The following is a 25,099-nucleotide window of genomic DNA, read 5'->3' as shown; positions in this document are numbered from 1 at the left end:
TAAACAGCTTTTTTGGGAGCAACAAGTTAGTGAGGAGTGGAGCTGGAACCCAAACCCACACTGGTGCATGATAGAGGCCATCTCCTAACTGCCTGCTCCGGCCTCCTATGGTGCCAGTCAGAGCTAGAATCCCAGAACTCCAGCCTCTCCTCCCCTGCTGGCTGTCACCAGAAGTCCCAGAGCATTTACTAAACCTGAACAAAAACCAAAGAATTTTTTCAAGCCACAACATACTGGCAACCTGAGGGTCATTATGAAAGAGCTCTCTGTTCTCTACCATCCTAAAGCTTGGAATTCCCATCACCAACAATAATCTGTTGATGAGACATTTTCAAGCTGTGGATGTAATGACCACACGGTTTATCCCCAAAGCAAGATGGAATGCAGTACCTTTTAAAGTCACCATGAAATTGTTACATATGTTTGTAGAACACAAAGTATGGGGCACTTTCAGATGTTCTGTCTGAAGAAAAAGAAACTTTAAGTGCAAAGTCATAGATGCATATATGACTTTCTTCTCTATATAATATACATATATACATATATATATTAGACCACATATATTTATTTATTTTTTTTATAGAGGCATGTTTTATTTATTTATTTATTTTATTTGTTTGTTTGTTTTGTTTATACATGCACTGGGTACAGTCAGAAGCGCGGGAGGGTGAGAGAATTCACCAGAGCCAGAGCGGGGAGCAGAGCAGGCAGAAGGACCGAAGTACACTGCTGAGGGGAGCAGTGGGCGGCAGGAGAGGTCTGCGCACCATGTGGGATCCTCCTCCAGTGGCCGGGGAGCAGCCGGGGATCGAACCTGGGCCGCAGAGGCCGCGGGCAGCTTCGCAACCCAGCGCTCAACCGCTGCGCCACCGGGGAGGCCCATATATTTATTCTTTAGAATAGATGACAAAATATTACAGTGATCCCAGATTTCCACAGGCACTTAGGGGAGAGAAGAGAGAAAGGACAAGAATTGCAGCCAGACCAAAACTACCTATGAAACTCTCAGATCATTCTAGGCTTATATAATATAATCTTGAGAATAAAATCAAGAATGTCACAATCAGCTATCGACCTTAGAATAATAACATTAAATAAATAAATAGGATAAGCATAAGGTTGATCACATCCAAATCTCTCATTTTAGAGATAAGGTCTCTCAGCCACTGACTGTCCACTGAAACATGGTCTTCTGTTTCTGAGTACAAAGTCTGTCCTATCAGTTATGTAGAAAACCTTCTGGCTACATGGTGAAACTGCTGAGAGAAGCACTGCATTTTGACTGGAGTGATCTCTGCCTTTGGTGTGCTTTTGGGTTAGTAGGAAAAGCACTTGGGGAGGCTCCTGTGGTCCCAGCACGTGGCCTGCAGGATAGGTAGTGGGCCACAAGGAGGGGAGTGTACTTAGACTGTCAAGATTTCGCAAACATTTGATAGGCTTGTCCACGTCTGTTCTATTCTCAAAATAGGTTTCTGTATTTTAAAATATCTGTCCATCACTGTCACATTTTGAAAGATGCTATGCATCTTCAATTGGAATGCAAAGGAACACATTTGTTAAAGTTCCTATGCAAGTAGGGATTAAAGAGAAGGTGTCTGCCAGAGGCATTGGAAGGATTCAATACATCAGGACTTGGACACTAACTGGGTGAGGAGAACGGTGATAAGGAAGAGTCAAAGGTAGCAGCTCATTCACAAAGATACAAAAGTCAAGATTTGTTGGCTACATGAAGGAAAACTCAGTGTTAGGTGTGTCAAATAGAAGATGGTGACAAGGTGAAAAATGGTACCGGGGGTTCATAAATAAATGGCTAATGCTGGCAACATCTCTCCTGCCCACCTGTACCTACGAAGGTGTTTCTCTTCATCAACCTTCTCCCTTTGCCGGGCAGCAGAGGCAGCTCTCCTCCCACGACTGCCTGCCCATGACTATGCAGGCCTCTCCTTTAACAAACCTGTCCCCTTCAGGGGCAGCTCTTTCTCCCAGTTTGTGTCTGTGCAAGCATTCCTTACTTCCCTTCTCTTTTTATAATAAAACCTGCTCTTGTGACTATAAAAAAATGGCTAATGCTCAAGGGGGAGGTCTCATTATATAATAATAATGTTAATGGTAATAATTATGACAGCTGACAATTCAGGGTCATTTACAATGTTTAAAGACTTTTCTCACTTAATCCACACTATTAATTTCCCAGCTGCTATGTTAGCCTACGTCTACTGGACATCAGAGACAGAACCCCTGTAGTGGAACCTCCAAACAAATCAGGGAGAAGAGGCTTATCTTTTTAGAAAAGTGAACAGCAATGAAAAATGCTGCCGAGGTCATCAGACTGAACACTGAAGAAAAAGAACCAGCTGGACAGGATTTATTAAGGAAGGTGATTTCAGTGGGATTTATGAGGGAGGTGGCAGATCATTATGTGAGAAAGAGCAAGTGATGGGAAGCAAATGGAGGCAAGTGATCTAGATCTTTCATTTGCGAATCTTCTTCATGACAAAGGGAGATGAGTTAAGAGGAAGGCTAGAAGAGGTAACAAATGAGGACTTTTCAAGATAAGAAATACCTGGGCATGTTGAACATGAAGAGGAGCCAGTGGAGGAAAAGAAATGTTATGTGCTGTGGGAAAGGGGGAGAAAATCAGTCATGCGATAGTATGTTTGGAATCTAGCACATCCCAGGCTTCCACCCGCGGGCTTGAGGAAATTGAATGAAAGGAAGTCACAGCTTTGACGCCACTCTCCTTTGCTCCTATCAGAACTACGAATATTTATCAAAAGAATAAATGGTGCTACAGAATAACAACACGCTACAACATATCCAGCCTCTCTTTATCACTGCACAAGTGCTACTTGCACTTGTCTGGGCAATGCAGAATTTGACAACTGATGGAACTGTTGATTCTTAGCACTTTCCAGGCTCTTCTTGCTCTGTGTCTGCCTACCACACCTAGGTCATTGTCTAGCAATTCCATTCAGTTGATTTTTTATTAATAATCTATAAAAATAAATCAATAATCAATGTCTTAATAAAAATTAATTAAAAATAATAAAAAATGTTACAATTGTTTCTAAGCCTTAATCCACCGTATATATATTTTTGATCCCCTCTTCCGATTATAGTAACTGACATTCATTGAACACTCGCTGTGTCTGTCCCAGGCTCACCTGATCAAGAAGAATTTAAATCAACTCAACCTGCAAGGTAGACCTCTCCTGTCTTGCCCGCTGCTCCCTTCAGCAGTGTTTCAGTCAGTCTGCCTGTTCTGTTCCCCACTCTGTCTCTGGTGAATCCTCTCACCCTCCTACACATCTAGTCTGTACCCCAGATCGTGTATAAATAAATAAATCTTTAGAATAAAATAAAATAAAATAAAATAAATAAGCCAACTCAACCTGGTGCTAAAGCCTCAGTTTCTGGGCTCTGCTCTAATTTGCCTTTGAAGAGTGGATGCCCTACTATTATTGAAGACTTCATGCCAGCTGTTCATAACTTGTTAAAATTAGAAATGATCTAGATGTTTACCAGTATGGGATTGGTTAAAAAAAGTAACAGTGCAGCTCTTCAATGGACTAATAGTCACAAATGTAAAATATAGCCACTTAATGAAGTCATCACTAGTAAAAGTTATTCTCTTTGAGCTATTTTCCTTACCTATAAATTGGAGGTTCTACTCTCTACCTCATGGTGCTAACGGTGTGAAGAAATGCAATACACACATGGGAAGCAGCTCAGCACTGAGCATAGTGAGTCCCGCACAGTGGTCTTGGCAGTTCCACATCTGCCCACAGAACCCCACCTCCCTCATGAAAGCCTCTCAGGAAAGCATTTCTGTACAATCTTCATAAGGACTACTAGACAACACTTGTCTGAATGTGGCACTATGACCTGATGAGAGTTGTGGCCTGTCTTACCTGTCCCGGAAGAACAAGAGCTCCTTCCCCAGCATTGTCACTGCATCAAAGGATGAGCTGGAGTCACAGAGGTCGGGGGTGGATGGATTATGAGGCGGGGCATTGGGCACTGTGGGTTTTCCTGGGTATGTTTTCCGAGGTCCTAGGATTCAAAGTGATGGGGTCAAAGTGGTACCAGAAATTGAGAGTCACACACCTCTGCTCTAGAGACCCACTGCCACCACATAAGATGAAGTGATAAAGAGCATTGCTATCGACTGCGGGCAGAACTGGGTTTGCCTTCACTGGTGGAGGTGAGCTGTGTGACACAGCACATTATTTCACCTCTTCAAGCCTCAGTTGCTTTGTTACTACAATGCGAGATACAATAATGGTACCTATCTCAAAAGGCTGTTATGAGAATTACTTCATATCTGAAAAGCACTTCATACAGAGCTTGGTGCAATAGTAAATGTTTAAAAAATGGTAACTATTATTTTATTATTACATATGACTATTCTGATACTTACAGATGTTTCACATGAGAAATGAAATTTAAAAGTCATGTGCCTAAGTGTAACATGGGGACAATATTATAGGGCACATTTGAAAGTGGCTGAAGGAGTAAATCTTCAAAGTTCTTGTAACAAGAAAAATTGTAATCTGTATGGTGATGGGTGATAGCTAGACCCATCACGGTGATCATTTCACAATATAAACAAATAATGAAATATGTTGAACACCTGAATGTTATATGTCAATTATTCCACAATAAAAAAGTTGTAAAAATTTATACCTCAATAAAAAATTAATGTTGCTACTTATTGTTTGTAATTAAATTATTTGCTCTCAAAAGAATCATAACTTTTTGTGTATTTTTATATACTTCTGGGCATCCTGTATGATACATAAGCCATTTATTAGAAACCCAGGAAAAACTCAGTTATTTCTTGTGGCTGAGGTACACGAAAGGTGTTTGCTACCTCAAGGCAACTTCTGGAGGATCCTCTCATAAAAGAAACACAGCTTCTTGGGAGAGCTGTCACTCAGTTTTTATGTCCATTCTGATCCTGGGGTCTCTCCGCCAGTTACAGAGAAGGAACCAGGCTGTCTGGTCAGGCTGAGTCAACCCCAGCAGGGGCTGTTGGAGCCAGGGCTGAAGAGAGTGAGATGAGGGATGGGGTGGGGTCAGCAGAGGGGGGAAGATCAGAGGTGGGTGAGGTTTCCAGACAAGATCAGAAACTGAATGTTGGTCAGATTAGAAATGAACCCCAGTATTTGAACATTACTATATGCCAGCACTCCACCGTAGGGTGGCAAGATGGTCAGGGGTGGTGCTGTGTATGCTCTCTGGTTATATAAAACCATGTTTTTACATTTTGTTCACTTCTGTAAAAATGGTCATGTCAAAGTACACACTTCCATGCCTGGCCCAGTGCCCCTGGCTCTCAGTGTGGTGACCCCACATATAGGATCTGTACAGGTCAGAGAGGTCTTTGGGTTCAATCTTTCTTGGGGGTCCTTGCATGGGAGAGCCAGAGAAGTTTGTAAAGTGGAGACATTTCCAGTATTTTTCTGTTATCACAGTAGGAGCAGAATTTGCACCTACCCTCTCTCTGGAGTGGATGGAGATGGCTGAACATTTCTTTGAATACAATTTGTCTTTGATGCCTCAGGAGAAATTTGACTGCATCGGGCTGGAAATTTGACTCCAATGTGCAGGAAGGCATGGGATCTGAGCTCTCCTGGCCCTTTTCAGGGGTGAGAAGATGGGGAGAGACTCACACAAGTAAAAGCTAAATAACCAGGCTCCCAGGCTTAAGGGAAAATAAGTGTCCTGGAATTCTCCACCTTTCATCCATTAAAAAGCAGGTGTAAGGGCTCAAGGATGTTTAAAGAGTCCTCCTCATAAATTAATGGAGGATGACTGCAGTCATATAGAGTCTCTAGTAATCCTTGATACCTTGAAAGAATGCTAACATTGGTGATAATTTTGAACATCTTGGGATATTTACTGTCTTTGAGGCTAAGTTTTCTCAGTTATCACATCATAAAATACGCTTCCCACCCTTCAGGTTGGCCATGAGCATGCATGAGAAGATTCACATGAACACACTTTGTAAACTGCAGACTGACTATAGGATTGAGTGGTGGTATAATATTATCACCACTGCTGCAAATGGGTAAGCACCATATACTTGAACTGTAAAATATGTTCATCCTGGGCCTCCCCGGTGGCGCAGAGGTTGAGCGCTGGGTTGTGAAGCTGCCCACAGCCTCTGCAGCACGGGCTCAATCCCCGGCCGCTGGGCGAGGGTCCCACATGGCGCGCAGACCTCTCCTGCTGCCCGCTGCTCCCCTCAGCAGTGTACTTCGTCAGTCTGCCTGTTCCGCTCTCCCCTCTGGCTCTGGTGAATTCTCTCACCCTCCTGCGCTTCTGACTGTACCCAGTGCTTGTATAAATAAATAAATAAATCTTTTAAAAAAAGGCTCATCCTCTCCCAATGTCTAACTCATGCCTTGTACCCTAAATAACAGACAAAAGACTATTTTCTATTGTATTAGGGACCAAAATGCTCTGGAGGAAAGATGCAAAATTTAGTTGCACATCTTTGAAAAGGAAACAATACACATATCTGGTAAATAAGCTCTTCACCAGAAGACGTAGTTGGGGCTGTGGTCTTTACCACAGTTTCTACTGATGCCAGTAATACCTGGCAAAGTAAACTTTAAATATATGAAGTGAATATCTGTCACTGTCGGGGTTAGTGGTCAAAGAAGTGACTGTACCATACAATGTCTGGATCCCTTTCACATCGTCTTTGGGGAGGTGGAATCCAAAGGGATGCTGATATTTATAAGTTGGATACATCAATGCAGATGGGTCTGTGGAATGGGCCAGGCCCAGCGCATGACCAAATTCATGAGCTGCAACAGTGAATAAATTGAAACCTAAACAATATAAGAGAAAAAGACAGCATCAACCCTGGGTTTTATTTTCAGTATCTTCTGTCTTTACAGGAGAATTTATGCTCAAATCATATTTAACTCATTTTCTTCTCATGACTGGATTATTCAAAGATCGAGAAGTTATTCTGGCACTGAACTTTGCTGACTTTAGTCTAGTTCTTTCCCCTGTAGCTAGAAAGGGCTTGGGAAGTGGGGAAAGATGGAAGTGTCAGTCAACCCATTTTGTTCATAGTCAGTAATGGTAGGTAGATGGGCAAAAAGGACTTATGTCTGACAGTGGCAAAAATACAGAGATTTATGCCATGGATTCTCTGCTAGTTCCTTCCCTGTTATAGCTTACTTCTTTTGTCTACAGACATTTCACACTGAGGGTTTTCAGGTGGACTGCATGGTTACAGGAACATTTATATCCATCTCTGATACTTCTCAGGAGAGAACTGAATCCCTCAGGTCATTTTTAAATGTAGCCCATTTCCAAACATAGGTAAGAAATGATAATACTATGTCATTGCAGAGCTACACATCAAGGAAAGAATTGCTGCTTCTTGAGATTATATGCAATGAACCAGAGACAGACAAGTCTACAGCACAATTGAGGGTGGACCTTTTCCCTTTTGGATTTTTGGCTTACTTGTTTTTCCTAGCCAGCCTCCCTAGTTAAAGGGTGGCTTGGGACGTTGAACCTCAAGGTTCCATGATGGAGGCCCAGAAGAAGGTACAATATGTTCCAGGTTATGGTGAATTGTGCATATATACCATTCATCCCCATAGTCCACTTCTCAGCATTGTCGAAGTGTGTATCTCCTCCCAGGCCTTCTCCAGGTGCAAATGCATGGGCTAGAGTCCCTCGAGGCCCATCAAATGGATAGGAATCCCCATGATCTAAGTAAGTGAGGAGAAATGCCAACAGGAGTTTAGTACTTCTAATGAGTTTTGACATAACAGCACAGAGAATGGACTTTCGGATATAGCAAAACACTTCTCATACAAATAGATTTCCTTTACAATGTTCATTTTTTTTAATGATAACAATGTCACATGCCCACAAATAATCTGTCCATTGAAATATTAAAAGGGATATTTTGTATTTTGAAAATAGTGTTAAAAATTTAAAACTGTGCTATTGTGATGTGTGCTAACTGACATGATACTGTGGATGATGCCTGTGCCATAGATTACAAAAGGAGAAAGATCAGATGGTCATTTGATAACAACTTGTCCACTGATTAGAATGTAAGCCTGTTAGAGTGAAGCTTTCAACATACAACTCAGTTAAGGCACTAATAGCATATTGAAGAAGCCTGTGCTTTCTGTTTCTATAGCACATAATACAATTTAAGGAAGAAGAAAATTTGCCCTTAATTTTGACATACTTTCATGTGCAAAACTCATGAGAGCAAGAAAGGTATTTATAGAGTTCTGCTTTTAAAACTACATGTTTGTTTTATTATCTATATTTAATTAATAGTTCATTGTAAATTTAGTAGAAAGGGAAGAAGACGACCAAATGAGGGATGTTGTAGAAGCTAAATCTTACACCTTTTTAGCATGTTAGTGAGGATGCTTTGTTTTATTAAAAATCAACAAAACAAAGTCATGGGTGCCATTTTACAGGTTTTGGAGCAGGGAACGTCAAACAGGGTGCATATCCTTGAGGATATTGTGAAGTGGGGCGGAGTTCCCATTGTGTTTGAGAGTGGGCACAAGCCTGAAAAATGGGGAATAAGCTGTCCCAAAGCTGCTGTGAGCCACACTCTTGGCCACTTCACTGGAGGGAGAGGAGTGTAGCTTTGGGCCCATGGGAGGAGCAGGACATATGGGCCAGGTCTCACCCAGGGCCATCTCTCAGGGCTTATAACCAGAACTTGCTTCATTTTCTTTCTCCTGACTCCTGAGCAGGTTTACCCAGTGATGTAAGAGTAAACTCAAGATCAAGATTTGAAATAACTTAGAAACTTTTGCCCTTGAAGGGGAATAGGCAGTGGCACTCACCTACTCTGACTTCTAGGAAGGCAAGAAGGGAAAGGAATTTCATGGCCTTTCTTGTATCTACTAACTAGATGTGTTTCTTGCAGGGCTCAGAGCAACCCCATGCAAATAATGCCTCTTCTTCTGGCCAGGGTGATTAGGGTCATGGGCAAGATGGAGGAGGCAGGCCTAGGTGCCCCCAAGAGGTAGTCTACAGGTGTGGGCAAGAGAGTCATGCCACTCTCCTGACTACCACTGCTGTTAGGGATGGGGGAAGCTGCCAATGCCAGTGTGGAATTTATCCTTTGGTAAGGACCCAAGGAGGGAGATAAGGAACAATGGACAATAAAGGGATATATAGTGATGAACACCATCATGGGAACAGATGAGGTCAGTGACTTCCCAGGCAGTGGGAATGCTAAATCTGATTGAGTTTGTCTCTAAGCAGGGCAAAAACAAAATGGTTACACTGAGTCCATTCTACGGATGAGTCTAGACAAGAATTCGAGGAGGCCTATTTCCTACAGGAGGAAACCTCTGATTTTACTGAGCTCTTGGCCTCTGCCAATCACACCTGGTGTGAAGGACAAATGTGCAGGTCACTTGGATTAGTATCACTGGAAGAAAAGTATTGGAACTTCTTTCAGATTAGCAGACAAAACCCAAAAATCACCACAATACCTCCAGTTTCAAAGGATATCATTATATCTGCTTCTCCCGAGTTTACTCTGACAAAGTTCAGCGGGACGGCACTGCTCCAGGCCTGCAGGGCCATCTCCACCGCTTTGTCCACCTCAGCAGAAGTCATGGAAGATGTGTATTTGGATATTCTGTGAAAATAGAAGGAACATGTTTTCCTTCCAGTAAATGCTCCTAAGTGAAGAAAGCAAGAATTATGTTAAAATTGTACAAAAATCTAAATATAGAGCATAAAACTATAATTCAGGTTTTTTCCTTCAAAAACTAGAATTCTCTATTTTTTTTAAAGATTTATTTATTTATTTATACAAGAACTGGGGTATAGGCCAGATTCGCGGGAGGGTGAGAGGATTCACCAGAGTACAGAGCGGGGAACAGAACAGGCAGACTGATGAAATACACTGCTGAGGGGAGCAGTGGGCGAGACAGGAGAGGTCTGCTGCGCCATGTGGGACCCTTGCCAGCCGGCCTGGATCGAACTGGTGCTGCAGAGGCTGCAGACAGCTTCACAGCGCGGCGCTCAACTGCCTGCGCCACCAGGGGAGGCCCTCTCTAATTTTTTTTATTGAAGTAACATTGACTTACAATACTCTATATGACTTAAAAGTATAGGATTACCTCCTTACCATACCACATTAACCACCAATGCACCCAGTCCTCTACCATAGTCCACTGTGACCCTTCCTGACTTTATTTCCTCCCTCTTCCCTTCTAAAGTTAGATTTCTAGAGTTTGTTATTGGTTTGTTCTTGTCTGACCCTTTGTTTTGTTTCTCTATATTTCATGTATAAGTGACACTGTCCAGTATTTGTCTTTCTCCTTCTGACTTATTTTGCTTAGTATTATCTGGTCCCCATCCAAGTTGTCACAAATGAGAAGAGTTCATCTTTTGTTTAATTTATAGCTGAATAGTATTCCATGTTTTTCTAATCCACTCCTCTGTCCTTGGGCACTTAGTTTGTTTCTATAACTTGACCATTGCAAATAGGGCTGTAATGAACATAGGAGCACACATATCCCTCTGAAACAGGGTTTTTGCATTCTTTAAGTAGATACTTAAGAGTGGAATTGCTGGTTTCACAAGGTAGATCAATTCTGAATAGGTTGAGAAAATTCTATATGGCAAAACAATATTTCTTACTTTGCTTTCATATTTGTTAAATTATTGAAACATGTTTAACAACAAGAAAAATGACAGAAGAGATGAAAAAGTTGAGAAAATCTGGTGCTGAAAAAACAATTAGACTTTCCTTGTTATTATATTGTCAATATTTTTAAAGAGTAATGCATTTAACTAGCAAGAAATCTGTTTTCCCTAAAATGGTTTTAATTGAGGAGACCTCTTTTTACACAAGAAGATACTGAAAGTTTTCAATTGTAAATATAAAAATGTGGAGTTTTGAGGTTTTTCAAATTCTTATTCAAAGGTCATCAGAATTTCCCCAGGGCCATGGGGGAAATTTTTTTCCTGAAAATAATACATTCTTTCAAGAGGAAGTGCTAGCTTTAAACAAGGTATTCACTTGGACTGAAAATGGCTTGAATCTTGCATTGAGATCTAGTGTGACAATGACATCTAAAGGCAGACAGGTGTAAGTTTTTTTGACAAATAACAGGTGGAGATATGTGGTGGTTCTGCAGGACATGTGCTCTGGAACCCAGAGGTTGGGGGCTTCTGGATGTCTTTGAAGGAAGGGCAGGAGAGAGGAACATCTGCTTGGGATGGTGGACCTGGATGGAATAATGGATCTAGAGTGAGCAGTCAGGTCTGTGAGAGACAACCCTGAAAACACAGATTGAGTTACTTACTTATTCTCCACCTCCTACTCTAGTGCCTTGCACATACAAAGTGCATAAGAAATACTTGCTAAATGGATGAATCAGTTAATAAAAGCTAGCATTTTTAGGGCTTACTCAGCGGTTCTCAAATTAGGGCCTGTATAACTATCTACCTGCATTTTCACAAGTATCTTAGGTTATTCCCATTTAGGTGCCATAATCTCAAGCAGAAATGAAGTAATATTCGTGGTGCAGAAAAAGAAGGTACCATGTCCCTCAGGAGGGCAGTAAAAAGCTAAACCTCAGCAGGCGAGGCAGGAATAAGGCCATCCTTAACTCCAGGGCGTGGACCTGAGAGGAAGAGATTACAGGATTAAAGGGGGGAACCAGAAAGGCCCTTAAAAAAAAAAACAGTGCTTTCAAAATATGCTTAAGATGAATCTATGATTGATCATGAGTCTGGTTAGTACCTGGAAATCCCCTCACATTATTTAGTGTCAGCTATATCTTTCAGTGTTGGGCAGAAGGAAGATATGGAAACGGACAGTACAAGGAAAGAAGAAAACATGCAGAAAAGTACTGAGGTAGATGAAGCAATAGAGATCATAGTTAATATTCTTTGCACACACCAAATTACAGATTCTAGTCCAAGCACTTTTTGATGTGATATGCCACTTAATCCTCACAGCAAACACTAGGAAGTAATAATACATTTTATGGCTCTACAGCTCAAGTCAGGACTTGAGCCCAGTTTTACCTGACTTCAAAGTTTATACATATAAGCAATATGCTATATTTTGTCTTTTTTAAATTCTTTGACTTATGTTATAATAAGTTATGCTGAGATTCAGAAGCTATATAAGCAGAGTACAAAGACTAAGCCTCTAGCTTTTTTTTTTTTTTTGAGGTTGGGGAGAATAAGGCATTGTTCAGGAACAAGTATGGATATGGGCAGTTTGAATGTGCTTGAGGGGGTCTGGGTGGCCCAAAGAATATTATCACAAGAATATTATCTTTTTCCAAGTCCCAAATTAGTTTGATCTATTATACCCCTTGTCTTTGCTGTGTACAGTCACACAGTGATACCAATCTGTGATACCAATCTCATTCCTTGGTATTTATGCAAAGTATGCAAAAACAATAAATTCACTGTAGCAATATTTACAATAGCCAAGTTATGGAAACAACCTACATGCTCAAGGACAGATGAGTGGATTAAGAAGACATAGCACGTATACACCATGGAATTCTACTCAATCTATAAAAAAGGTGAACTCTTACTATTTGTGACAACATGGATGGAACTGGAGGGGGTTATGCTCAGTGAAATAAACCTCAGGGAGAAAGACAAATACTGGATGATTTCACTTATATACAGAATACAGAGAAACTAAACCAAAGTAGAGCCTAGAAATCTGACTGCAGAATTGAGGATACTAGAGGGGGCATGGGAGGCGGGAACAAGTGGGGAGGGTACCCAATGATATAAGGTAAAGGACTGTGGTTTCCCTGGTGGTGGATTTGGTGTGGTGACGCAACTCTGAAGAGGTGTGAACCTAGTCCCCTGAATAACTTACAATGCTATACACCAATGTAACCTCAAAAAAAAAAAAAAAAAAAGACGAAGAAGACAGAAGGAGGGAGGAGGTAATGGGGGGGGGAGGTGACGGGTTGTGGCACTGGAGATTCGGTGGAGGGTGAATAAGCAATGTACATATATGAAAGTGTGAAGTTATACTTTCAATATAATACAGTTTCATACAAGAGTTACAAATCAATAAAATCTGAAAGGAAGAAAAAAATACCCCGGGAGGAGAAAAAAGGAAAAAGGAAATGACAGAAAAGACTGCATGGGTTTATATAAATTTTTCCTGTATTTCTCCTAACTAGCTCATCATCATTGGTATTTCTTTCCCTAAATGCTTTGATTTTTGTGGCGTTCTTTGCCTGAGACGAATAATTGTGTTCACAGCGCTACCTTATGGGCTTTGTGGCTCATAGCAGCTAACTCGAGAACTAGAGGAATGCCGAGGCTCTCTGGGCTTGGGTTCTCATTAGATCACAGGGGTTCACTGGTGTACTGCTGCTGTTTAGCAATCCACTCTGTGACTTAAGCCGCCTCATTTGTAGAGTTTGCCTATTTCCATATTGATAATGCTCTCATTGTGGCTAATTTCAAGCTCCAAACTTGCCACCACTGAACACAAAGTTGGGCAGATGAGTGATAGCAAGTCATTTTCACCATATGAACAAAATAGATGTAAAGGACCGTGTGAACATAAATCATGGTAAACTGTAGCCTAATAATTAGGAAGCAAATTTTTGACTACTTTTTTTTAAAAAGCATGTAGCATATAATTAAATATATAATATAAATTGTACATACAAATAAAATTTGTTAATTGAAAATCTATAAAATTATTAATTGTGGCCATGTTCAGCAACCAGCTTACAGAATTCCTGGACACTTAACAACTGGCTGCAAAATTCCAGGAAAGGTGAAACCCAAACTCCTTGGCCTTAAATTCTAGCAGCCCTGAGGCTGCTTCACCAGCTTCACTTCCTGCCATTCCCCTTCCTGACCCTCTCCTCACAATACATACACCATTCTATCCACCCACCCACCCCCCATTTGCTTATTGTGCTTTTCTGCGTGGAAAATCCCTAACATTTGGAGCTCCAAGGAAAAATACAAATAGAGGCCAGCTTTCTTTTCCAATGGCACCTCTGTTTGGAATTGCAAGGCCCAAGTACAGTTGTCATGGATAGTCACCCTTGGTGGGACAAACCTGGAAAGGGATCTGTGCTGGCCCCACACATGGTTCTGGGTGCCTGGACAATTGTCCCTGCCTGAGAACCCAGAGTACAGCAAGGATGTAGGTGTTGGTTAGCTGTGTCCCTTTTTTTTTTTTTTTTAATAGAGGCATGTTTTATATTTATTTGTTTGTTTGTTTGTTTGTTTTGTTTATACATGCACTGGGTACAGTCAGAAGCACGGGAGGGTGAGAGAATTCACCAGAGCCAAAGAGGGGAGCAGAGCAGGCAGAAGGACGGAAGCACACTGCTGAGGGGAGCAGCGGGCGGCAGGAGAGGTCTGCGCGCCATGTGGGACCCTCCTCCGGTGGCTGGGGAGCAGCCGGGGATCGAACCGGCGTTACAGAGGCCGCGGGCATCTTCGCAACCCAGTGCTCAACCACTGCGCCACCAGGGAGGCCCTAGCTGTGTCCCTTTAGACCACACAGAACCCTAATTTGGGCAGGAGGGGTCAGAGGGAGGTCAGGTGGGGGCAAAAGGTAGAAGGGGGAAGGAATAGTATAGGGTAGCCTGGGTTAAGTGTCATTCAGTTTCTACACTGTTTTCAAATCAGGCTCAGTCTTCACTGCCTGGCCCTGGGTGATTTGATAGATCTCTCCCTTTGCTCTCACAATTTTCCTCTTGGACTGTAGTTTCATTTTTCACAGGGAGCTGCAACTGTCTGCTTGTATGTGAGTCTTGCCCCAAAGGACAATGGGTTCCCTATGATCAGGGAAGGTGATCTATTCATCATTATAAAACCTCTACTGTAGCCTTCAAAACACTCCAAAAATGGCTATCATAGGCACTAATAAATCATCAATAAATTATTTTCAGAATCAATAAATGAAAAAATTAATTTGATAGGAGAACTTGATCATATCCTTCTGATTGAGCATGTTGTTTTTAAGAAAATTGGTTGGTACCATCAAGTTATTAATGCTGGACTAAATTATTATTATTATTTTTTAAAGGTAAGTGTGCTATCTCTAACTAGTTGTTTGCAATGCAGAACATGGCTTGCCATTACAATGATCCTGAGAAAATTTTTTCTAGCGAATTCCCCAATGTTGCTGACTAAATATTGGACCTAAAAAAGTTCTTATTTTTTCTCAGGGTTGTGATGAGTCATAATGTTTGTACAGATTAGAAGGAGATTTTTTTTTTAAGTGCTTCTCTCTGGATTTGGAAAGACTCGATCTCATTACCTGTATGTCAAAGTATTTTTTTTCCATTTGGGTTCACCTGGGAAGAGCCGATAGTTTGCCACATCAGGAACTCCACAGCGAGGCCTCTTGATCACATCCATTGTGGACCTGTCTAACTTCCCTGTGATCGGGAGGCCAAAGAATGCCTGCAGCTCTTTAATCTTCTTTACCATGGAATTGCCTCCTCTTGCAACCATCTCACCAATCTGCTGTCCTCCTTTCTTTGCATAATACTTGTCAAGATAAGCCTGAAACGGAGAGGCAGGCTTACACAGCTACAGTCCAGTCTTTGGGAAATACTCATGCTAAGGTAAGACATTAAGATAGGGGCAATAATCTTGAGATTCTAAAAAGAGAGTCTGGTGCATAGTCCCAAATTGGGAAAAAAATTAGATGTACTTGCATAGATAAAGCTTCAACACATAAATGCCAAAATTATTGAAAATGATTATCTTTGGGTAGTGGGAATTTTAGTTTTTTTTTTAACTCACCTGTATTTTACCACTTTTCTACAATGAATAGTTATTTTAAGAGGAAAAATAATGGAAGGAAAGTGATGTGAACAATTTTCCCCATAGAACTTTAATGTGTCATTGAACAAAATGACAAAATATTCTGTTTGCAAAAAAGATTATCTTATTTCTCTTGTAAGCAGTTATTGATATCATATTTTCATTATACTTTATGAAAATAAGTATATCTTTAACTCCCAGAAGTCTGATATTCCAGCCTCTCATCTTCTACAAAACAGAGAGCAGAGAAAATCTGTCTCCCTGGTGAAGCTTTTAATTAAGTATATTCAATATATGAGGTTGAGCTTATTTTCATGGGTCAGGTTTCCTTGTTCCTTGAGACAAGTAAATTTTTTTTTTAAAGATTTATTTATTTATACAAGCACTGGGTACAATCAGAAGAGCAGGAGGGTGAGAGAATTCACCAGAGTCAGAGCGGGGAGCAGAGCGGGCAGAAGGACCGAAGTACACTACTGAGGGGATTAGCGGGTGGCAGGAGAGGTTTGCACACCATGTGGGACCCTCCTCTGGTGGCCGGGGAGCAGCCAGGGATCGAACCAGAGCTGCAGAGGCTGTGGGCAGCTTTGCAACCCAGCGCTCAACCGCTGCACCACCAGGGAAGCCCAAGACAAGTAAAATAACCATAAGATTATTACTGGCACATAAAATTAACCATAAACCGTAGGGCTTAAAACCTCTACTATAGCCTTCAAAACACTTGCTATCACTCCATGGTGAACTGAGTGAGGCAAGGTAATACAAATGCAGGGCCAATCTGCTGCTAGCCCAGAAATTTCACCTGCCCAACTTATTTCAGGAAGATAAAGAGCAGCTAAAGATATACATAAACAGATGATTTTATATGGGATTTTCTATTTCTATATTACTAATGAGGTATTTTAAATGTATAGAAATAAATGGCATATTAATGAAAGATTAATATCCCATGTAAATTATGTATGTTATTTATTTATAGAAGACTCCTCTTAACTGCAGTTTCCTTTTTTGCAGTTTCAGGTACCCACTGTGCACCGAAAATATGTACAATAGGATGTTTTGAAGGGAGAAAAAGAGCACATTCACATAACTTTTCTTATAGTAATTATTATAATTGTTCTATTTTTAGTTATCATTGTTACTCTCTTACTATGCCTAATTTATCAATTAAACTTAATCATAGTGTGGTTAGGAAAAATCATAGTATCTATAGGTATATGCTCCTATGATATATATAGATACAGAGTACTAGCTGAGGTTTCAGGCATCTACTGGGGATAGGGAACTACAATATACATTATACATGCATATTTATAGCATAAATAATAAAATATTGGAAAGAATTTTAACATTTAACAGTGGGGATTGTTAGACACATTACTACATATTTGTGTGAGTGATGGTAGGATTCTACTGCATTTTTAAAAAATATTTCATGGCATGGAATAAAGTACTCAATATAATGGCAGTATACTGAGAAAAGGAGGGCTGAGAAAAGAAGGGATGAAATGTTTATTATGATTATAATCATCATTTCATAAATAAACCAAACCATATATATGTATATTATAGTCACATTCATTATATATGCATGTTAATATAGCTAATATATTAATCCACTTATTTATATAACAAACATGAGTTATAACATAAGTAAATAATGGGAGGATATTGGGATATTAATCTTATTGGATTGTAAAATTAATCTCTGGATTGTAAAATTATGGGTTATAATTTGTTCTTCATCATTTCCTACATCCCAAAGCTTTCTAATATGAACACGAACTGTAATAGCTTGTGTGTTTGGACAAGGCATTTTGTTTTCTTACTGTTGGGCCTGTTGGCTCCCTGCCTTGTCTAGAGAAGTTAACTCCCCAGGGCCAGCCCTTGTGAAAATCTCTATGAAGTAAGAACAACAGAGGAGGAAGAGAGGGGACAGCATGGAGCACCCAGACCCTGTAACAACAGTGTGGCTTTGGATTCATGTCCCTTGCTGGTTAGGCCATCTTTAGTGAGCATTTAACATTTCTGATCCTTTTTGCAAGATGATGTTGCTTCTCTGAGCCATTCCTGTTTGCTCTTGATGCTGTGATAAAGGTTGACTCTGAATCACACTCTTCAGATGTAACCTTATGCATAAAGTCAGACACCTGTATTTTCTGAGATGGTTTTGATTTCAAATATAAGATGATACATGATAAGATGATACATCAAATATAAGATGATACATGATACATGATTCATGATACCTGAATAAAAATAGGTTTACAATAGCTGGTACTGGAGAATCCATGTTTGTAAAGAAAAGTGTGTGTGTGAGGTTATAAAAACAACATTGACTGAGGAAGTGGCCTTGCCAAAAGCTCAGTAATGAAAAAGAATATTCAATGCATTATTAAAAAAAAGAAAATGAATGCAAAAATAGTTGATGATGAACCAAGTAATAAATTTAAATAAAAATGGGCTCCAGTTGCACTTCACTCTCTCTCCTAATCCGCCCTAAGTCATAGAGACGGGTTTTGAAAGTTGAAGACAAAGGGACTAAGAAAGTATGAATAGTGATGGAATTGACAATAATTCTTTTTTAGTTATACATGTCTGGTAATTTTTCTTCTGTGGTTTTTACAATAAAAGGTCATTCCTACTAAATGTGTGTAAAATACTAGGCCTGCAGCTCACATGGGTTTAGGGCCCGTCATGGTGGAAATGGTACTTCTAACGAAGTAAAAATAACAGAAACGATTTCTAAGTAAACAGAGAATACAAACTGGTTCGTGTCACAAGCAGTCGTTCCTACTCAGCCACTTGTCTTCCGCGACTAGACAACCCTACCTCAGCTCTCATCATGCCTCCAGGAAAGAAACCTGGAGAGAACGCGCCTTTTACGACAAGCCGCAAACCACGCAAACCGCGTGGTTTTGCGACTGCAGCTCGTGCGTGACGCAGCCTCGCGCCACAGCGACATGAGACCGCGCGCCGCCAAGGCCTTCCCCGCAGACTGGTCGGTGTGCGCTTATCTTCTTCTTCCTGCCTCCCGACCGGGAGCGGGTGGGAGCGGGTGGCGGCTGCTGGGGTGTTGGGGTCCCGGGGCCTAGGGAGGTCTCCGCACCCACGAATGGGCATCGCCTCTTGGCCTTACGTTGTTTGGGAGAAGTTTTGGGGGCACCCTCCACGCTCCCCCAGAAGGGAAACGTGCGTGTGAGGCCCTGGCCCGGGGCACTGTTTGCGGTCCCTCTCCCGCAGGGCGGCTGCCTCTGTGGGACGGTGGCTCCTTCACAGACGCAGTGGCCGTGTTTGCCTGACACTTCTCAGCGCCGTGTAGATGGCCAGTTATCGTCTGAGTTCTTTTCTTTAGACAACATGTGAAAACGTGCCTCTGTGAAACCTTCTGGCACGTTCCGAGATATTGAAGAGACAGATGATTCCGCAAACCTTCTTGCCAGAGTGACTGACAAGGTTTGGGAACGCTTTTCAGGTCGAATGTCGAGGGAGGCGTTCTGATGTGCACCTAGCATCGCGTTTGGGTAATAGTCCACCACTGGGATATTCCTACAGGTCTTGATTCAAGTCCTGATGGTGGCACCGGGTCCCAGATTTCAGGACTCACCAGAATTGTCCCATGTGCACCTCCTACCCCCTTCTCTAAAGTCACAGGTTTTTAGGGGCTACTGTCAAATGGGTCTCTCTGCGCTTCTCTTCTAGGGTTTGATGAAAATGACAGTGGCCAAGGGAGTCCCTGCTGCCACGCTGGTCATTTAGGTCACCTCCCAACTCTTCACTAGGGCACTTTCCAGTTGTCTTTCCTGAGAATGAGTAGCTTAAAACTCAGATTTAAGTGTGCTGTTCAAGTTGTGGCTTCTTCAACGTTTCTTTCTGTTTTCACTAAGTCACAGAAATTGCTTTGTGAGGACTTTTGATGCTGTGTGACAAATCCGAAGTGCTAGGTTAAACAAGTTTGAGCAATTCCTTTAATTTTTTTTTTATTTCAGTTTTATAAAATGGGACTGGTCTGTCTCTGTCTTACTGTGAGGCTCCAGCGTGCGGCTCCAGTGAGGCCCTCAGTGTGAAAGTGCTTTTAGATGTACTCTGTACCCTTTTATTCATTAACTCCGCTTCTGGGAATCTATTGTGGAAAAGTGACCTCTTATATTTGGCTATTGTACAAAGGTGTTTGTGGAAGCAGTATTCATATGGAAATAAAAATTTGTTAAGTAACAAGTAACACTTGTTAAAAACTGTAAACTCGCTCATAACTCATTTATATTTTAGAGTACTTTTGACTCTTTAAAGTGGTAGTTATGACAGTGGTATAAAAATCAAAATTTTATTTTGATGTAGTAGTGTGAAAAGTAGAATCAAATACAAGAACAATTGAAAAAAATCTTTATGCATAGAAAATAAAATGGTAATAAAAACTCCTGAATTTAATAGTTTATATTTGGAAGGGTTTTATTTTTATTTCTTATTTTCTTTAATTATTACCTCAGAATTATGGGACAGTGCCGCTTTATATTATTAAGGACATTTCACAACCTGTTTCAAATGTTGTGTTCCTATTATTTATTTTTAAAAAAGCGACAAAAATGTAGAACAAGACCCTAGATCATGAGACTGAATAAGCATTATATCATTCTGTCATTTTCAAAACTTTTATACTAATTAGCAAGTCAGAATTTAAGGGGTAAAAATGAGCATTAAATATATCTAAAAAGCAGCTTTTTAAATGTAGGTTATTCTGTCTATGATGTTGGTAGAAGCCTATGGTATTTGGAAACAAGGGTCTATGAAGAAGAGAGCAGTGCGAGGTGCTGTTTGACAGGCTCCCAAGCCCTAGGTGACCCTCTCACCTGCTCTGACTCTGGGACTCAACCTGTGCCCCGTTCCCTCAGCTCTCAGCTCTGGCCACACCAGCCTGATGCTGATCCAAGCTCTGTAGCCTTGGCTCCTGCACTACCTCTTTGCTCTGCCTGCCTTGCTCTGTCTCCAGATCCTCATGCGACTGCTTCTTTCATACAACTCAGGCTCAACTCAAGATGAGCCTCAGAGAAGCCTTCTTGGGCTACTCAGTTGTAAACATACCCTCCTGCCTCAGTCACTCATTTTTTCCAATATCACTTCTCCCTTTCTGAAATATTTTTTAGGCACTTAATTATTGGCTGGCTTCTCTCCTTCTTTGACCTACCCACCACCTCTGTCAATCACATATAAGAAGCACCACTTGAAGAGGAATTTTCTGGCTTTGTTCACTGATGTTTCTCCAGTACTTAGAATTGATCCTGGCACACAGCTAACAGTAAACATTCTGTGAATAATTGCTGAATGAATGAACTTAAATTGTCTCTTTTCTTGCTCTTTCATTTGTTGTATTGTGACTGACGAAGCTGTTACTTGTTTTTATGAACTATAAGGTAGGACACAAATTCTTTCTAGTCACTTGGGTCCACTCTGGAGGTTTGACCAGATCATTTCAGTATATTTAAGAGTGGTACCTCTTCCTGGCTGGAGCTGGTGACAGGACCCATTGTAGCAGGAGAAGGTGCTGTTTGCCTGATGGCAAGTTGACAAGTGTCCTTGGTGAAAGATCTTTCTGAGCATATGTGGTGAAGGCAAACGAGGAGGGCTGACTTATATTGGGAAGGAAGAAGTAAGGAATTATTAAAGATCCCCAAATTCTAGTTCCAAGACCATCTAGTTCTTCTAATAAGCACAGCTTCAACCAAAATATTCTGGCCTTCTTCCTGCATAGATGCTCAAGGATCAGCTAGATTCTTCTGCAAAGAGCTGGTAGTTAATGTCTTGGCATAAAGGGCAGTAATTGATGATAATATAATGAAACTGGCATGGCTGGTCTTGGCCCCAATGCCATAGTCTGTTAAACCTGAATGAGAATCGCAGTCTTCTGCCACCTTAGATCAGTTCTGGTCTCTGTATGGCCCTCTTTCTGTAATTCACATAGAATCTGCTATGTGAATCATAGTAGCATGAGGCTGGATCAGGGGGATGCCATTTGGGGAGGAGGGACCTAAAACTGGCAACAGTGAAAAACTGAAATAGACCCTAATATTCTGAGCTATTTTTGAATTTATTTTTTCTAAAGTGGGCTCACATCAAAGGAAATCAGATCTATGGGTGTATACTTGGCATCTGCCATACTGTTGATCTGCAGGCCTGATATTCAGGGTCTTTGATGATTGGTGTGGTGGTCATAGGGGCTCACCGACTCCAGTGGATGAGTGGTGTAGACAATTGGTAGGAATGGTGGTGTGTGGTATGTATTGTATGTGGTATGTGGTATTGTGATGTGCACTGTGTATGGTGTGTGGTGTGCATGGGTGAAAATCAGCTTTCTATGCACCCACTGAAGCATAATAGGTGTAGCCTGATAGGTGGGAGAGCACTCTGACTTAGACTTGGAAATCATAGCAGTGCTACCATTTTGACAGACTTGTGAAAAAGACATTTGTTTCATCCACATACCTTTCACTAATGTAGTACATTCCATCAGAGACTCATTTCTTTAGGTTAAACACTGTCACCTTTTAAATGCAAAAAAGTCTATCTATATTCTTTAGTGCCCCATAAATGTAGCATTTTTGTTTCTGTGAGATTTGTAACCACATAACAAGGTTGTTCATTAGCATATGAATAAAGTTAGATTTATAAATGCAAAAAATGCTTGGAAGCAAATATACACTGAATCATAAATTCTAATAAGAATTATTGGTATCAAATCCTTTCCAACAGTCAGTTAGTGAGAATTTTAAGAGGAAAATACAGAAAGTGTCAGTAAATAAGGTATATGGGAGAATATAATTTAGAGAGGAAAAACTCTCAAATGAGAAGTGGGTAAGCACCCAAGAAAAACCTGGTTTACCTTACATTTTGATAAAGTTTGTCCTGATCACAAGAGCCTTTTTGTCAAGTGTTAACACAAGATATCTGTTGTGACTATAGGAAGCTTTATCTCTTGTGTGTGAATCTTACATATTGATTTTAATTTTTCTGCCCTCATTTTCCTCCTACATTCTTCCTCAATACTGCTTTTTGTCTCTTAGTATTGCATGCATTTTTGCAAGTCACCTCAAATTCTGTATGAAGCAAGATACATAGAATATTTATTCATTCATTTATTGAGTCATGCACACGAGCCCTTACTTAGTGGTAGAGGAGATAGTAGCTCCTTGACGTCAGTGGGCTCATAAGATGTTTCTATAACAAGAGCAGAATTTTCCTTCTATTCTCATTATACTCTTAGGTTTTTTCAGGGCAGAAGGAGGAAGAGGGTAGTGGGGTAAAGATTCACAAACCTGTGCGATGTGGTAGTTGTTCCTTGAGGTCCTGAGGGTGGCTGCAAATAGAGAGGGAGCTGCAGTGGACAACTTCAGAGCTGTGATGAGGAGCACAGCAAGCCCAGATGCAGGGAGCACCTTCATCTCCTCACTGTGGCTTGTTAATTATATCAACCCGAGGTCGGCAGACAGCATGCATTTGCACTTCGACCTTGAGCTGCTTTTATAGAGTCAAGCAGGTCTGGGTCCTCAGAGCAAGGATGATTCATGTCTCAAAAGGTAATTATACAGCTCATTTCTCTCCCTGATGACGGGTTAACACATTGGTACACAGGAGTCAGGGAAGTTTCATTGCTCACAATTTACCAGGTCAAAAAAGAAAAACAGTTACTTTAAATGAAATTTGTCTGCTGCTTACACAAATTGGAGTAAACTTTATTGATTTGAACCCAACTCAACTGAAACGTTTGAGTAGTCTCAGTTTGGGCCCTTTTCCCATTCTGTTTACAGAAAAGGTAATCTATGAACATATGATTTAATTTGTCCTCATAGTAATTCTTGGCTGCCCACACATTTAGTCTAATCACCTGTAACTTCTGCCTCCACTTCGACATTTCTCAGTAATAAAAACTGTTCATAATAATGGTTTTTCAGACGCATAAGATCCTGAACCATGAAGGGAACATTACATTATATTGTGCTGATTTAGGGTGAAAAGAAAACTAAGGGTTAGAAAGCTTTTGAATAAGTTAACAAACAGGGATGCCTCTTAAGAGTTTACCAGAAACTGCATGGTATTGGAACTAGAACAGACACACAGACCAATGGAAATGAATAGAAAATCCAGAAATAAACCTACAGATTTATGGTCAACTAATATTTGACAAAGGAGCAAAGAATATGCACTGGAGCAAAGAAAGTTTGTTCAATAGATGGTGCTGGGAAAACTGGGTCGCTACATGCAAAAGAACAAAGCTTGACCACTACCTCACACCATGCACAAAAACCAACTCAAAATGGATTAAAGAACTAGACATAAGACCTAAAACAATAAAATACATAGAAGAAAATATAGGCAAAACACTACATGACATGCACCTCAAAGACATCTTTACAGACACATCACCCAAAGCAGTGATAGTGAAGGCAAAGATAAACAGCTGGGACTACATCAAATTAAAGAGCTTCTGCACAGCAAAAGAGACAATAACAAAAACAAAGAGAAACCCCACCGACTGGGAGAACATTTTTGCACACTAATGATAAAGGACTGATCACAAAAATCTACAAAGAGTTGATGAGACTCAACAAAAACAAAGAAAGCAATCCAGTCAAAAAATGGTCAGAAGAGCTAAAAAGAAACTTCTCTGAAGAGGAAATGCAAATGGCCAACAGGCATGTGAAAAAATGTTCAACATCACTTGTAATCAGGGAAATGCAAATCAAAACTACAATGAGATACCATCTTAGACCAGTGAAAATGGCACATATTAAAAAAAAAAAAACTAGCAACAACAAATGCTGGTGAGGTTGTGGAGAAAAAGGAACTCTCCTGCACTGCTGGTGGGAGTGCAAACTGGTCCAACCACTATGGAGAGCTGTGTGGAGATTTCTTGACCTACTAAACATAGAGCTTCCTATGATCCAGCAATTCCACTCCTAGGTATTTACCCAAATGATACAGAAACAGTAATTCCAAAGGGCACCTGCACCCCTATGTTTATGGCAGCACTATTTACAATAGCTAAGTTATGGAAGCAACCCAAATGCCCAAAAATAGATGACTGGATCAAGAAGATGTGGTACATATACACAGTGGAATATTACTCATTAATCAGAAAAGATAAACACATGCAATTTGCAGCAACATGGATGGAGCTAGAAGGGATCATGCTCAGCAAAATAAGTCAGAAAGAAAAAGAAAAATACCGGATGGTCTCACTCATAGCAGGAATTTAGAAAACCTAAATAAGAGACCAGGTAAAAGACTAATC

General features: G+C 40.7%; 1 protein-coding gene across 3 annotated transcripts in view; it reads right to left on the bottom strand.

The window, feature by feature from the left end:
- MMP20 (matrix metallopeptidase 20) overlaps positions 1-23,249 on the bottom strand; it is a 46,224-nt gene extending 22,975 nt beyond the window's left edge. The window contains exons 1-6 of one of the 3 annotated variants that reach the window (XM_037504356.2): positions 23,124-23,249; positions 15,308-15,555; positions 9,510-9,658; positions 7,617-7,742; positions 6,681-6,842; positions 3,912-4,053 (exon numbers count right to left, since the gene is read on the bottom strand). In XM_037504356.2, the coding sequence (XP_037360253.1) occupies positions 3,912-4,053; positions 6,681-6,842; positions 7,617-7,742; positions 9,510-9,658; positions 15,308-15,555; positions 23,124-23,249 (953 nt within the window). Of the gene's footprint in view, positions 1-3,911; positions 4,054-6,680; positions 6,843-7,616; positions 7,743-9,509; positions 9,659-15,307; positions 15,556-18,584; positions 18,607-18,648; positions 18,674-23,123 lie in introns of those variants that run through there. The other 2 variants (XM_054693247.1, XM_054693248.1) reach the window with 2 other exon arrangements.
- Between the last annotated feature and the right edge of the window lie 1,850 nt (positions 23,250-25,099).

Source organism: Talpa occidentalis, unplaced genomic scaffold (genome assembly GCF_014898055.3).
Source record: "Talpa occidentalis isolate TD23 unplaced genomic scaffold, MPIMG_talOcc4v2.1 talOcc4.12, whole genome shotgun sequence".
NCBI classification, from domain to species: Eukaryota; Metazoa; Chordata; class Mammalia; order Eulipotyphla; family Talpidae; genus Talpa; species Talpa occidentalis.
This window is presented reverse-complemented; position numbering and strand designations above follow the sequence as displayed.